Raw genomic sequence first — 17,055 nt, 5'->3', positions numbered from 1 at the left:
CATACATTTATGACCACATGACATATACACACACATACATACATACATGATCATCCATTTCTACTCCTAGCTTTAATTTTCTCTCAGAAAAATCTCTCAGGATCTGCATTGTGCATGCTTTACTTTTTAAAATCCTCTATAGATGTAGTGGGAACACGGCCCAAGTATTGAATAAATGTGCTGAATATTGAGAACTGATTAATTATGTAATAATTAAGCAAACTGATAATGGTTTTACATGGTGCAGCAAGAAATGTTGGCATGACATGAATCAACATGATTCGTAAACATTGCAATCAATATTACATTTCTATTATCAGGTTCATTCACGTGTACCTGTGAGGTTCACCACATGACCACTGCCCTGACATTGCTTTGGCTTTACATCAGATAAATGTTATAACCAAGCTTTTACAGAAAAATGCTAAACATTTTAGATATGCAGTGAACATTTCCTTCTACTATGGAGACATACATTTACATAGATGTGCCCTAACTTCCTCTTTACAAATATTTAGGGTTTCTTCCTGTAAAACATTAGCTCAGAGAATGAGGAATAATGGGAGACAAAGCCCAGAGTCTACCAATGATGTACAATAACTCAGAAGATTGGATTTTAGCTAACCTTGATACGTGAAAAGGAATTCAGCCTCTTCTGTTTCTTTAAGGGGAAGTTATTTTGATAAAATATGAAGATCTTTTTCTTAAACTGCTGCCTACCTGTTCCTGGTTTTAGTGTATCCTAATTCACAGACCAAAAACAAGTAATTAAACTATTTTTGATTCCTGCACACCTATCTAGGACAGTTGTTTAGGGACACCCAAATTAACAACCAATAAGTTCTAAAGGGGTAAGCATGCACTTAACATATATGAGAATGGTATATTGCACAGACCAAAAGGGAAAAATGTGTCTTTAAACTTGCTAGAAAATGTAACTGCTCAGGAAAAGACAAAACCCAAGCATATAGTGTTTTTACTATTGTCATTTATGTTAAAGTGGAAGGTAGAAGGTTATTGCAGAAAAAGCCAGGCCATGTACCTTCTGCAATAACTGCCTAACCAAAGGTCATCTCCAAGAAGAAAAAAAAAGAAGGAAGATGGTCGTGACAGAATAGTGATTAGGTGAGTGAATGTGGGTTTAGTGCTGCTTTAAATACAACAGGTATGCCACACAACTTGTATTTTGTATTCATTACCTAGGATAATGTACCATAAGCACTAGCTATAATCATATCAGAGGAGTGGAGACCAATGGATTTCAAGAGTGCCTCCAGTGTTTAAAAGTCTGCTAAAAAGTGTTACTCAAGTGTCAAGGCTGAATCTGCTGGGGCTACTGACATTGAAGATGGCATTGTCCATCACAAGTCTCAGGTCTTCTGGATATCTATATATGGGGAGAATGTTCACAGGTACATAACATGATGAAAATAAAAATATGCACAGATAATCATATGGGAAATATTTTGTTCACATTAAGTTTGGACTAGAATGATAAAAGGTTTTACTGCTATCTGTGGATCCATTATAGAGATTTTCCCTAATTCCCAATATTGATAAAACTCTTTACCATGCAGGAATGGAGTGAAAGTTAAAATAGTGAAACAAGCAATAGCTGCTAACATTAACCTTTCTTTTAACCAGACAGGAAGTGAGGGAATTTCTCCAACAAAGATTCTGAATGCAGCAATACCTGAATGTTCTAATCCTTCCCCACTCTATCCAGTTTCAGCTCAGCGTGTAAATTCACTTAGAGTGGTGAAGAAGGGCTGGATTAATGTTATTAGGTGTTTTATATCATAAAATAATTGCTGGCTTGAAAGCACAGACTACGGATTCTCCATCTAGCTGAACACGAGCCCCATTATGTCCACTCTTCACATATAGCAGCAAGTATTTTTCCTCGTAAACCAATGATTACACAAGCTTCTCGGAATTATTTCAAGCATCTTAGAAGAATGTGCAGCACAGTGAAGCTATGATTTTTACAGGCAAAAGATAGACTATTGTGGGTGAACCTGGGTGATCCAGCACACCTAAAATTGATTTCCTAAAAATCATTTGGTATTTGGAAAATGTTTGCAATCCTTAACCAGATCTGTTCCATGTTTGCTGGATAACAGAAAAGCACCTGTCAGTTTCTTTTGTAAATTCTTTTAAACTTTTTTTCTTTAGAGATCTGTCTGTTGTGTTGGAGTCCCTGGATATTTGCTTGTTCCATATTAATAAGAACCTATCATGGAACCATTACAAAAGCAGCAGAAATATTAAGGCAGGACTATGGGAGCATGTAAACCTGCATATAGAGGAGTAGATACCATGTCCTCCTGGGATGTCCAGACTCACTTTTGCACTTTGTGCTCCCCTGTGACAGACAACTTCTCCATTGCCGCTTCTAAAGCTACATGCACACGTCAGATGATTCTCGCTCATGGTTAGTATTGGATGGGAATCTGACGTGTACAACGGCTGTCCGACATCGTTCATGAATCTGCCCTGGCGAATCAACAAATGACAAAAGTTGAACAACTGCAATGCAAGTGAAAAAGCACAGTGGGGTGCCAGAAAGGATTGTGAAAGATTCTTTCCAATGACACAAATCTAACATTGCCCAAGCCCTGTCTTTAGTCAGGAGCCTGCAGAATTTTGTCAGAAGGGACTTCTTTTTTTTAATGAGACTTTTCATGTCTTAAGTATGAAAAAAAAATACTTTCTAGCAGTTTTATTTATGAACAAGTCACATTTATTTCAATATTTCCTTGCTTCTATTAAAAATAACATTCTTCTCCAATACTGGTCATTAACTTTCCCTGATTCTTCCCCCTTTCTTCTTCACTTCTTACCCTAGCTTTCTCATATTTTAACTCTCTCATCTGATTCTGGTTTAGTCATGGGCTTCAATCAGAGCTCTTGTCCCATGAAAACATGAATAATTTCTGCGGCTCCCAAACCCTGAACACTATGGCACCAGTAAGTTGAGTTTCCTATACTGTGGCCAGAATTGGATTGAACCACCTGTACATTTTCTGTGTTATGTACTGACCTACTGTTTGTCATTGCTGTAAGACACTTTGAAAATATTTACAAAGAGAAAAAATTACAAAAAACTGAAACTGCTGCTGTTTGCAAACTTGACAGTCTACATTTTATAACACTAACCTATATTATACATAAATGTAATTTTACATGAACACCGCACTTCCTGTGATTTATAAACGCTAAAGCTACGTACACACTTCCAATTATTATCGTTGGAAAACGAACGACGAACGATCCTGCACGATATCTACGAACGATCGTATAGCACCGATCCTGCACATAGAGATAACGACACGATCGTTCGTAGATATTGTACACACAATAGATACGATCGTTTGAGCGATAGAGGAACTATGTGCACGACAGGAAAGTGAATGAACGTTCGTTCATTACGCATGCTCAGACCATGGACGATCAACGAACGACTGTACACACGAACGATGTTCAACGATCGTCGTCCAATCCGATCCGCCGGTCCGGTCGTTCGTTTCCAGCGACTTTCCTCGTTCGTCGGCGTCGTTGGTTACTTTTTTACGAACGATTTTTTGCCCAATCGATCGTTCGTCGTTCGTTTTGAACGATAAAAATTGGAAGTGTGTACGCACCTTAAACCTTGGAATCTTCTGGTAATCCAACAATCTGTCTAAGACTGCTATTAGCTCTAACTTGTCTTTAATAAATGAATCAGTAAATGTTTCCTTTATTATCCATGGCCATGTTTGTGCACTGTCAGGTCTGGTACGGTCCACTGAGACACTTCATGCTGCTTCCACTTATGAAAGTCATGAACGCCATATGCCTGGGAACAAGCCAAATAGGCAAACAAGCTATAGAGTGTTTGCATTGGAAGAAGAAATAAAAGCCTTTCAAGGCATTGTGTGAGAGGCAGCAGTCCGACCCATAAAGGTGAAAGAGGAGTTCCCATTATATGGCAATAAGTAATATTTGTATGGTAAATTATGATACAAATGCATTTATGTTTGGTTTTGTTTAATTTAAACATTTTGCATAAGTGTCTATGGACCGGCATGACAAAAACAATGACACATGCTTTTTGTCCTTATTCTATATTCTGGGAGTTCCACAGAAGAATGGAAAGTCTGGATCATACAGCAGTGGCTACCTACAACACAGTGTGTGGCATGATGGTGTATAATAAGTAATAGGGAGAAGAGGAAGAGGTTGTTGTTTAATTTTATAGAGGTCAAGGTACAGTAAGGTGACCTCTAATGCTATATGTTATGTCACATGATTTTGTCTTATAAGTAATCCATAAAGTCCAAATTATTTCATGAACTGAGAAGACAGTGACAAACAATATCCCAATGGAAAATGATCATTGACAGGAAATAAATCTCCAACAACCATATACCAAACTACTGTTTCAAACAAAGTGTGCCCCTTAAGATTTTGTGGTCCATTGTGGTGCCTTAAACTGTCCTGCAGCATTCTTGAGCTTTGCAATATACTAACCCATGTGCATTGTGATGTGCTGTAACCCAGGTCCAATGACACTTGTACATGTACCTCGAAGCGCCATTCCAAATATGTGGCACTGCAATGCACCATGTGCAGTTAGGCTTTTGTGTTGTCACCCAGTCAGCCACCTTCATAGGAAACTACAAAGCATTGTGCTAATACACAAAAAACATGTTCCACTGTTACATGCCCGGGAAACAAACCCCGGAAAATACATCCTGGAGTGCATGGAAACAAAAGTTAGAGGACTTCTGAAGTTGGGCAGCACTGTAATGTAATAAATGATAAAAAAGTAAAAACTAATTGCTTTGGTTTACATTTGTGCTCTGTGTAGGTACATTGGGGTGCAAGAAGAAATGAATAGTATAGAAATGCTACATACAAGGAGCCATGCAGTTTACCAGGTGCACCTTCCAGAATCACTTAGGAAAACTCCCATGTGAATTGTGAATTGCATTTCTCAGGATTGGAGTGGTAATAAGGTGCTGATAGCATTTTTTAAAAAAGAAGCAGATTAGAATTACAGGAAGTACCGGTGTCTCAAATTTCACTGGCATTAGGAAGGATTTTATTTATTTATTTTACAAACATGACTGTGGCTTAACAAGCAGCCATGCCAAGAGGAACTAATTACTATTCCATACATGAATTGGCCTAAAGCAGAACTCCAGACAAACTCTTCTAATTTTGGATATAGTGGGGCAAGGTAAAAGCAGCGGTGCATTAGACTGGTGCATTAGACTGAGATAACAAATAAAGAACATTATGGCTGCACATTTCTTAAAATGAGAAAAATGTTCTTGTTGAACAGAGACGCAGTTTGCACCGCACTGCAGACCGGAGTAAAGTTCTCAGCAAGGATGGCGTTGGTCAGATTCCATAAATACGCACCATACTATGGTGTTGTCCTGACAACAGCAATGCACAGACCCACAAATTGCCAGGATGTCTCAGGTGGCGTTTCTATAACAACAGATGGAATCTTTGAGTTACAAGTAGTATGGGTATGTGCACTCCATTGATTTTTAGTCCATATTACAGAACTACAGAATAGGGAGCGAACACAACCCTGACAATCCTAAAGATAAAATGACATTCATTTCCCTGCATTTATCACAGTTTTAAACTAAAGCAGAACTATTTATTTTTCCAAATCCATGGAATTAAACTTATTTTTACTTAAAGGCAGAAATCAATTATATCATGAAATATATATACAATGTATCATGGCATGTTCATGTCATGTGGCAGAGCCCTGCATATCCCATAGACTGAAAATCCATCTAACCTATTCTGTTATTTGTGTACATAGTATGTGCAATGCATCAAAGTCCGTATTATTTAAATACTAGACCTGTTGGGGGTTGTAATCCTTCCCTGCTCTATATCTTTGGCTGCAGGTACAACATGATAGGGATGATGGAAAAGCGATGGAAAAGGACAGATTGATACAATTGGATTCTGGATGTAGTTACTTCCACTGAGGTTTCATTTATTCCACAGCTTGATAATCACGCATGATGTTCAGACAATTCTGCCCGATTGTAGACAGCGAGTATGATCGGAATCATTATCATATGTATAATGAAAACTTAATATTTTACAGGTTGTGCTTTTCCATTTCAATCCTAGATGATGCAGGAGTTGCACATTACAGGTTGTGACAACCTGTGTCAATCCACAATACGGAATCATTTCAGGCTGACATAACAAGGTGATTGCACTGTTCTCATATCTGGCTGCATGTACAGAACTGCAATCTGAAAAAATAGCTTAATGTTACCTCGTCAATTTAAAAAAAACTCATTCTCATGGAAGAACCCTCTTTAAACTTTTCTTGTCCCAAAGCCTTTTTGCTTAACTTGGGTGATATTGCTGGTTCCAGGTCTACCTGCATCCCAGACATTGTCATCCTACACATCTGTAGGGGTGTGCACATGTGTGCATTTATTGATGGGCAACACGGTGGCTGGGTGGTTAGCACTCTGGCCTTTGCAGCGCTAGATCCCAGGTTTGAATCCCGGCCAGGGCAATGTATCATGGAATTTGCAGGTTCTCTCCGTGTCTCCTCCGGGTACTCCGGTTTCCTTCCACATTCCAAAAACATGCAATTAGGTTAACTGACTTCCCCCCAAAAAAATTGACCTTACACTATAATAATGACATTTGGCTATGGTAGGGACATTAGATTCTGAGCTCCTTTGATGGACAGTTAGTATCACGACTATGGACTTTGTACAGCGCTGCGTAATATGATGGCGCTATATAAATACTGTGTAATAATAATAATTTATACCTTCATGCTGGGCTGAGTATAACTGTACATTGCAGCCAAAAATATTAAACAGTGAAGGATTACAACCCCCATCAGATCTAGTATTTGTTGATTACAACTCTGCACCAAGGTTAACAAAAGAATGCGCATGCATCATTTGTGGCAGTGCATTATGACCGAATGGAAGTGCACTGCACAAATGCGCCATATGCATGATAGGAAGCACTGCAGTAACATACGCATGTGTCAATGGGTCAGTGTGGGATTGGGGAGTGATAATGCGAGCAGTGGTCAGGTATATATTCAAATGCTTTTTTTATTCTATACAATGCATACCAGTGCATGCAAAACACCACTAGATGAATGGATTCACACCTTCCCATGCAGTGGTGGATGTAGCCCACAGTGGGCCCCAGTGCTGGACTGACTTGGGGGCCCCAACTAACCGACGAGGGTCCAGGGCCTTCGTGAAGCTTCACACCTTGCTTCCAAGTCTGCCTGTTCCCATACAAGTTCAATATGTGTAGTCATCACAAATTTGTATACATTTGCATTAAATTGCATTAGTAATTAGTAAATTAATTTTCATTAGTAAAGTGCGGTAGCATTAAAAAACAGATATTTACCCCGCACCCCTCGCAGAACGTCACATTGATGACAGAATGATATAAAACAATGACACAAAATAAATGAAAGTCTGTAGCAATTAGGATGTGCAAAGTGCCAAATTAAATGGCAACCCAGCTGTAGTAGGCTGCTTGGTTGCTATGGGTTACTGCAATCTGCTCAGCTTCTCTGAATACACCTGATGTACATTATGAATTCAGACAAGTACAGAATTGTACACAGAGCATCTTCCCCATCCATAGTCCTCATAGCAAGACAGCACAATACAAAACAACCATGGGCAGGCTGTAGGAGAATGCAGGATTCCTGGTTGCTAGGGGTTACTGAAAGGGATACTACTAATCTAGTAGTACTGTGCACATATTATTATATTATTTGCTATACAAGGCTTCCTGGTTGCTAGGGGTTACCATGCTGGATAAAATTATCTAGTCCTATATATCCATCCACACATTATGAACCCTTACATCTGTTATACAAGAACTATACAAGTATTCCTGGTTGCTAGGGGTTACCATACTGAACAAGCTTCAAGTAGTCCTATATAGAGCTGGCACACACACTGACCCACAGTTGAATGCTATACATGGATCCCTGGTTGCTAGCGGTTACTATATTACCTTTATATAGAACTGTGCACACATTATATACCCCAGCTGCACCCACATCTGTTATACAAGAATTCCTGGGGGTTGCTATGGGTTACCATACTGAATAAACCTGATCCCCACATATAGAAGTGTGCTGACATATTAGGGGGCATTTCTGTCACTTCTGCCCCCCCACCCCAGGCTGCTCCCAAACCCTGACTCTTCCTCCTATTCCCAGGCAGGTGCGATAGTCACCTGCCCCCCCCAAACGTAAATAAGTAGTAACCTGCCCCCCACCCCAGACCCCTATAGGGGTCACCTGCACCCTCCCCCCAGGGCTCCCGGTCCCCCTTACCATGTATGTGCCACAGTGAAGCGCCTCTGCTTGGGTATGTTACTGTTGATTAGCATCCTGCGCAGGAGCCGGGGTGAGTTCCTGGGGGAGATGATGGGGGACAGGCGGGGGGACACGGTAGAAGTCTTCCTGGGGGTTTTGGACTTCTCATGCTGCAACAGGTTTTCCCTCAGAGTCTTCACCAGGTCCTCGTTTAGGTAAAGATTCGCCCCGTGCGCGGGATTCACCTCGGGAACCGCCAGTGTGTCGGAGCTGGGCGCCGCTTGTTGCTGCTGCTGTGCCATGTCCTCCACAATACAAGTTACTGGCAAGTCTGTCAAGGTGAAGAAGCGCAGGGAGCTTACTGCTGACCGGCCGCCTTCTCTCCTCCAAACACAGAGCTCATGGCCGGTCTGTACAGAGAATGGCAGAGTGTGAGGAAAGTCTGGGAAGTAATGCAGAGCTGCCCGCTCCCCTTGTGCCTATGAAGAGCAGGGAGGAGGAGGAGGGAGGCAGAGCTTGGATATCTCTCCCATACACTGACAGCACAGCTCCCCTGTACTGCAGGAAGGAATAATATTCTGCTGCCACACAATGCCTGCTGCCAGGGGCAGTGCTGATATTTGGACATTCCTACTTACACTTCCAGAAAATTATTCTACAAACATGTGTCAGCAGAGTACTAAAGATCTACCCTACTCTGTCCCTACTCCACTATGGGATACATTGGGGTACTGGCCCACCACCATCCATCTACACATCATCCAACGTCCCACCCAATATCACCATCCATCTACACATCATCCAACGCACCCAATATCACCATCCATCTACACATCATCCAACGTCCCACCCAATATCACCATCCATCTACACATCGTCCAACGTCTCACCCAATATCACCATCCATCCACACATCGTCCAACGCCTCACCCAAGATCACCATCCATCTACACATCGTCCAACGCCTCACCCAAGATCACCATCCATCTACACATCGTCTCACCCAAGATCACCATCCATCTACACATCATCCAACGTCTCACCCAAGATCACCATCCATCTACACATCATCCAATGTCTCACCCAAGATCACTATCCATCTACACGTCGTCCAATGTCTCAACCAAAATCACCATCCATCTACACATCATCCAATGTCTCACCCAATCAAGTAAAATCTACCGATAGGCTGCCAACAATTTCCCACTAATGTCCCATCATTGGATACACCTGTTGTACAGGTATTACCCAGTCATGTCTAAGGGACAATATAGCAGCACTGGAGGCCACAATCATAGGACAAGACAAGTACACTGAACATCCACACACAGCCTTATGTTCACTCCCCTGTTGCCCTATTTAGCCATTTATGACATAAAAAAACAGCCTAAAGTGGACTTAGCATGACATTTTTAACATTCTATAAATCCACAGCTTTCCCTTTTATAGAATTAAAAAAAAAAAAAAGACTGAATGGGAAACCTGCTGCCTCCTGGGATATTTGGGTCAAAAATTCAAGGGGGTTAAGGGTTGCTCATTCTGTCCATACCCGATTATTATTATTACACAGTACTTATTTCGTGCCAACATATTACGCAGCACTGTACAAAGTCCATTGTCCTGTCACTGGCTGTCACTCAAAGGGGCTCACAATCTAATGTCCCTACCATAGCCAAATGTCTTTATCACAGTGTAAGTTTCATTTTAAGGGTAAGCCAATTAACCTAGATGACTGTTTATGGGATGTGGGAGGAAATCAGAGTACCCGGAGGAACCTACGCAAACATGGGTGTGCTGGCTGAGATTCGAACCTGGGACCTAGTGCTGCAAAGGTCAGAGTGCTAAGCACTGAGCTGCCCTAAACCAGGAATCCGTTATCAGAGGCCTTCAATAACGTAAAAAAAAAATGCTCAATCTCACACTTTTTTTTTGTACCTTTACAACAAGACATGTTCCCCAATCTCCAATGACATGAACCCAGAAAAGAGAAAAAGATGGCCGTGCCAAACATTCCCTCCACGCCTGCAAGAAGAGAGAAGTTGGGACTGCACAGGACTCACTGGCTTTGGTTTGGAACCGAGGGCATTTCACCACTAAAGTGTGGTGAATGTTTTGCCTACATTAAGGCTACATATCGGACCGTAATCTTATGGGTGTAAAGCGCTCGACGACGAACGATCCTAATGGAACTGAAGGGGGAGAGAAAGCGCAGCGGGGTGCTGCTCCGTTGTTCTCTCCCTCTCCTCTCTATAGAGCAGAACGGTGTGGTCGTTAGTCCTTGGAGAGGATCGTAAAAGATCCTTTCCAATGACAAATATTGCACTTGTGTACATAGCCTAAGAATTAAAAGAAACATTTTGCACACAGGATTATGAATTCACTGTGACTGCACCTATTGTCCAGTATAGAGTGCAGAAGGAAAGGTTAGTATAAGATTAAGGTAAGCTTGTTGCTTTGCTCTGAAGGAGGAGGACACTGTTAAAGTTGTGCACAAGCGGGGGCAATGGGCCAGTTACCAGAACTGTTTGTAGGCTCCCTGCAGCTGACATTTCTCTCTCCATAACTGACCTACCATGCTTTGTTTTGCAATGTGTTTCTAGGTGGAGGTGGTTATTCCCCCTCCAATTGGTGATCTTATGACTGGCTGGATACTATTTTGACCGGCCCCATACCAGTTGGCATTCTGCTCTGACTAGAATTCTCCTTTACACAATACTTTAGACCAGTTACCATGTAAAAGAGGTGAACTTGCAGGGGGTTGTTGATTTAGCACCAAGGGATGAGTGAAAATGCAGCACTGTGAGTAACTCTGTTAAAAAAAGATCAGTATGAGACCGCCTGGTTTCATTATTCTTGTCTCGTTTCTTTCTGGTATGGGGGGTATTCAATAGGCAGAGACACGGAGTTCTCAGGTACAGCTTTCTTTCTAGCACAGAGGACAGTGGGCAACAAAGTGCCCACACAACAAAGTGATGACCAATATGCACCCCAACTCCCATGAGACTTTTGAAGCAGCAGATATACCAATAAAAGAAAGCTATAGGGCATATACCTATCAGGAAGTAAACTATTTTTTCATATTGTTATTTTTTATTTGGGGTACAAGTAACATTTTTAGAATTTTCCATGAAATGGCAAACATTCACTTTTTGAGCTCAGGTCCACTTTGAAGGACACATTTTTTTTTAATAGCTCACCGATTACCAAGGTAAAAATGGATGGCATCATTAAACCTTGTGCATATATTAATTTTCATTATACATACAAAAAAGTTTTATCTAATTATAATTTAATAATATAATAAATCTAAAAATCTAATTTTTAAGCCCTCTGACTTCTTTCCTAGCATAATGTAACAAGATGGCGCTGGGCCTTTTCATCTCCCTGGCCCTGTAGCAGCTGGCACTCTGCTCTGGCTATAATTCTTTACATAGTACTTTGAACTATTTAAAGAAGAAACAGTCCTACGTAAAAGAGGTGAACTTGCAGAGAGTTGTTGATTTTGCATAACAGAATACGACTAAAAATCCAGCACTGTGAGTAACACGAAGATCCCAAAGGTAAGATCAGTATGGGGCCCCTGGTGACATTACTCAGCCTTGCTGCTTTCTAAAAGCACTGCAAATATTCAACATATTTTACCTATGATCAGTGTATGTAACCAGCATTGGAGGGCATGGGAGATACCCACCACCTTATGGCCATTACATCCCTATGATATGGATCAGTCTGGACAACAAAGGTTCCTGAGCTACTAAGTGGAAGTCTAACAGCGATAATCCTGCAGTTCTTTAGTGTGCCTCTACCTATAGGAGTCTTGTACATGCAAGAGGAATACAGAATATTTAAAACTTGGCACATGGCCAGGACAAAAATGGACCTCTTCCCACAGTGACCTCCTAGGAAGAGAGGCTAACTAAAGACCTGCTGTCCCTTTGAGTAAAAAGGGAAAGGTAAACAATTTCAAGGAGAAAGGCCTAACAAAGGACGCTTTTAGAATATTACATTCCTGTTTTGTTAAACCTAGGTTCAAACTACTGATGAAAACCTACTAGACCAGCTGACAAAATATACCAGACGTTATATCAAACCTTGACACAACTTTGTGAAGCCTTTTTAAAAGAATGATCGGTAGCTGATGTCATACATATCATACTTGGGTGCAATGCTCTACAAATCAAACAACCAAAGTGCAACCTCAGGCCCCAATGATCAAATATATCTTATCATTTGTTGCAAAACCCCAGAAAATGCCATCTCTAGGATGTTGGGCATTCCAGGGGTAACACACAAAGGGGTAAAACACAAGGTACATTACATCACATCAAAATTAAATACAATGGAAATTAAACATGACATAATTAGGAATGGTATTAAATAAGATAATAACACTGCAGCCCTACTGCTCACTATATAGCGGTAAATCATATAACATGGCAAATACACTTGCAATATGTTCTTCATAAGACAGATTCACCAGATGAAATTCCTGCAAAAATGCAATAATGCAATAAACACTTTATTAGTTTTGAAGCTCTGTCCTCTCAACCCAATATTGCAGGTTTGTAGGAGAAGATTTTAAGCTGGTTTGAAAGAGTCATGAGGAAAAAGTTTTCATTATTAACTATTTCATAATTATTTTATCTTCCTGGAGGGACCTACCACCACCTTGTGTGCATTGGTACCTGTGCACAGCAGAGTCTCATACTGACCACATGACCTGCTATTTGTTTTAGGTACCCCAATAAATCCTTACTACACTTGCTCTCTGATAATATGCTTACCTTTTTTCTGACCCTGGTGTTCCAACAGTGCAGCATGGTCATCCACAGCTGGATACAGAACTGATAGTACTGCTCTGGCGGTACATGCACATTGGTGAAACTCTTGCTGCGTGGGTCATGTTTCGCCAATTGTGCATGTGCAGTCACACCAGTATTTTGTTCTGCTGGTAGTTCCTGGTTGGGAAATTGTGGTCGATAAAGCAAAACTCACCTTTTGCAAGAAGAAGTTACAAGACATAACCCTAATAAGTGCTGTGGGCTTAATATCTTGTCTTAATGTATTCAAAATCAATTACTAAAATATAAAATTATTTTTAACATTTTAGCATCATTTTAAACATATTTCAGGCTGAAACTTTTATTCAAAAACATCTTGTGAGCCTTTCATGAATAACTTTGTTCTGGTTCTCCCTGTAATAAGATGACGATGCTCTGTCCTTGACTATATCGAGGATTCTGTGTTATCAGCCTTTCACTTCAAGTGGCCATTTTACCATACAGTGCACAGATATAGACCACTGCTGTCCATCAGAAACTATGCCCTGTGAGGTGCCATGCAGACAAAGGTAGACTTCATGGGACTGAAATGATTGCAAAAAAGCAGCACATTTATTGTGCATAACAAAACATTTACTAGATACAAATACCATTCTCTAACATTTGCCAACATCTATTCTCCAAGGGGAAAAAATATTTTATATTTGCTAATATACTATACTTGCTGTATTTAGTGTATATAGCACCTCCTATGTAGCTCTTATAGCCATGTAAAGTAATGTACGTAGTTATATCACTAACTCTCCGCCAGAGAGGCTCACAATCTGATATATCTACCATATATACAAGTACCATAGTAATATGTCATTAACAAAGTTCACTTTTGGGGGAAGCCATTTAAAACTAACTACATGTTTTGGAATGTTGGTGGAAACCCATACGACCATGGAGGAAACATACAAACTGCAGATAATCTCCTACCCTAGGCTGGATCCTGGGACCTACTGTGAAGGCAAGAGCCAGAATGCACACAATACCCAGCACAGAATTTAGTGCGATTGCCACACCCATCCATGGACACATTTGAGAAGCCTTGATGGTGAATCGTTTTATAATGAAAACACATTGATTGCCTATAGGGAATGTTGAACCTGTGACTTGTATGGGGTAACCTTTCATTTTTATCTTTTTCATCAGTTAAAATAAAACCAATTAAAAAAAAAATGTGCCATCTCATACCCTGCAAGGGAACAGCCAGTATATACCCCCCTGACATGGTAATTGGGAAGGCTGAGATGCTTTGGGTTGAATTCTCCCAAAAAATGGAAACTCTAGTCCCATATGCTTAATAATCCAGAGCTCTTGATTAACCCCAGTGTGCAGCTAAGGTAGTGGCAAGAAGGGGACACCACCTGTGATCCTAATCAGAGCCAGAAAGGTGGTCAGTATCTACCGGGTTGATTTGGTTTTATGGTCCAATTAACCATGCATGGGGGTAGGAAATATACCCACATGGATAGAGCAAAAAAAAACATAACAAAAACAAATAGATTGAATGCGAGTCTAACTATGGGAAATAGTTTGAACTAAAATAAAATATTTACTTCTAGTAACTAGTAGTAGTATACTCCTCACAGTTTATGATATACCCCAGCCCAGTTGTTGCATTGGCTGGTAAATTGTGTCAGCATGGGGATGTGTATGGCTTTTCTATGTTTTCTAGGTAGCTGTCCATGTAACTGGAAAAAAATATTTACTCTAGTCAACTAGTATTGCAGAATCCTTTTGTTTTCATGTAAATATTATGTATATAAAATAATAATTATAATGCAATAGGCAATAGTGACATTTAAATAAAAACATCCCAAGTTTGCCAAATAAAAAAAAAAAAAAAAGCCAACACCAGGAAAATATGAGTGACATTAAAAATAGTCAAATCATGTATTACAGTGTTGTTCAACATTGTCTATTATATTCACATGAAGTATTCCCTTCCTAGAGGTTAGCGGTGCTTTATAATGTAAAATAAGCAATTTTCCTGATCAGCACCACTGAGATAACAGAATAAGCTGTTATATATTGTTATCAATTAGTCCATTACTTTATAGATGGGAAAAAAAATCACAATCACTAGGCGGAACCACCAAGCAAATTTGATTGTTCCAATGTTTATGTAAAATTAAAAAATATATAAATGTTTTTAACATGAATATGATTTTTAAAATAGATGAAAAACCTATCAGTAAAAACTTATATCATTTTTAACAATTATATTGTAGGATGTTACAAGTTGCTTTATTGGTTTGCACGTGATTGCATAGACAAAATGTCAATTTTAATTTTAAAATTAGGAAGATTTAAAACCCCTTTCACGTTTTTTTTCCTACTGGCCTCTGGAGTCAGAGATTCAACAACAAATGAGAGAAGATCTATAGAAGGTGTGAGGAAGTATCACTAGCAAAAACATCCACATAAGATTTCACCCTATCTAATGTTCCAGTGACAAATGTGCAGTTTTGCATCCCTGATTACATTTTTGTTCTGGGGATATTGATTTGGAGGACTATTCAAGCTAAGGTTCAGGCAACAGAATTTGAACTTAAAATCTACCTTTTTATGAAAAAAAAATCTAGTAATCCTGCCACAAAGTCCTACAACCGTTCCCTTTTATGTGTTGGCATTGTTCTGTCTTTTCCCGAATAGCTCACCTGCGTTGTCACCATGTGCTTCTATTGGATCCAGTGCACAAATGTGTGGGAATTCTGCTTCATCATGTAGAAATAAAAACACTATACAGTATATTTCTAATACAATTATTCTATCACCGATCAGATTTATGGTTAATTAAAATTCAAACTGAAAAATATGAGAAAAGCATTATCTATCCCTAAATGACTTTTTATTTGGAAGAGTTTTCTTTAAGTTAAAAACATGGCATGACACAATCAGTGGAAGTCATCTTTTCTGTCTTTACAGGAGAAGGAGCAGATCTGGAAGATACAATTGTAGGGGGAGTAATTGGGTCAGAGTTAATTACTGATTGAAGTTTCAGAACACTACCGGCTATGTTCATTATCTGTCGTTTCTATTAATCCAGTAATGTGCAGAGTGCTCTGCAGCACATTTTATACTCCTTACTTGCACATATTAGAATTTATCTTAGTTAATCAATGAAGCTCTGTCACCATGTTTCCAGAACCCAAGCAACAGGCATGTTATCAACTTCCTTCCAAGCCCGTGCAACTTATGTGCTATAAAATCTTTTATAAATAAAGTATAGCAGCTGCCTATTTTTTTACCTATCTCATAAATTGGATCTAACCCCATTACTAATATCTGTGTGAGTTATAGTGACCCTTTGTTCTACAGTTAGCACAGGCAACAGAATGTTGCAGGGAACCAGGGGAAGAACACATTCAGAAGTTTCTGCAGAAGGCAGAATTGTGTCTTGCTCAGCATTTGTCATTGGAGTCAGAGGTAAGTATATGCTTCTTTGCTTATAAATCATTATTGGCCCATTTTATTTTTGAGGTAGGATTCCCTTATCATAGTAATGCCATTTTAAAAAATGCTTTCATTATTTTTGTATCTGCTATGTAATACATGATGATCCATCTATGAAAGTTATTGCTTAGGCACAGACTCATGACGGGGCAATTGGCTCCCAGTTGCAATGCAGTGTTCCTGCATTGTCACTCTGTCAAATTCTTTTCTATTCCCCTGGAGAAGACTACAGCAGCACATCAATGACATGATCAGGAAGCTGAACAAAAGCAATAGGGTGTAGTGGGGTGAAGCAAGAGTATGTAGATAGGAAATTGTTAAACAAAGGGCTGGAGCAGCACTAAGGTGCAAAAAAGATAAAAAACAGAATGTATACGTGGAAATAGAAAAGGTAAATGTGGCAACGGTTAATGATACACTGTG

At 39.8% G+C, this 17,055-nt stretch overlaps 1 protein-coding gene across 5 annotated transcripts in view; it reads right to left on the bottom strand.

The window, feature by feature from the left end:
- The window catches only part of PDE4D (phosphodiesterase 4D), a 743,908-nt gene that overhangs the window by 354,696 nt on the left and 372,157 nt on the right, over positions 1-17,055 (bottom strand). Inside the window, exon 1 of one of the 5 annotated variants that reach the window (XM_072416397.1) lies at positions 8,366-8,909. The exons of 2 other annotated variants lie outside the window; for them this stretch is intronic. In XM_072416397.1, the coding sequence (XP_072272498.1) occupies positions 8,366-8,649 (284 nt within the window). In that variant the 5' untranslated portion in view covers positions 8,650-8,909. Of the gene's footprint in view, positions 1-8,365; positions 8,910-17,055 lie in introns of those variants that run through there. 2 more of the 5 variants (XM_072416396.1, XM_072416389.1) reach the window with 2 other exon arrangements.

The sequence above is a fragment of the Pyxicephalus adspersus genome, chromosome 6 (genome assembly GCF_032062135.1).
Source record: "Pyxicephalus adspersus chromosome 6, UCB_Pads_2.0, whole genome shotgun sequence".
In the NCBI taxonomy this organism is placed as follows: domain Eukaryota; kingdom Metazoa; phylum Chordata; class Amphibia; order Anura; family Pyxicephalidae; genus Pyxicephalus; species Pyxicephalus adspersus.
This window is presented reverse-complemented; position numbering and strand designations above follow the sequence as displayed.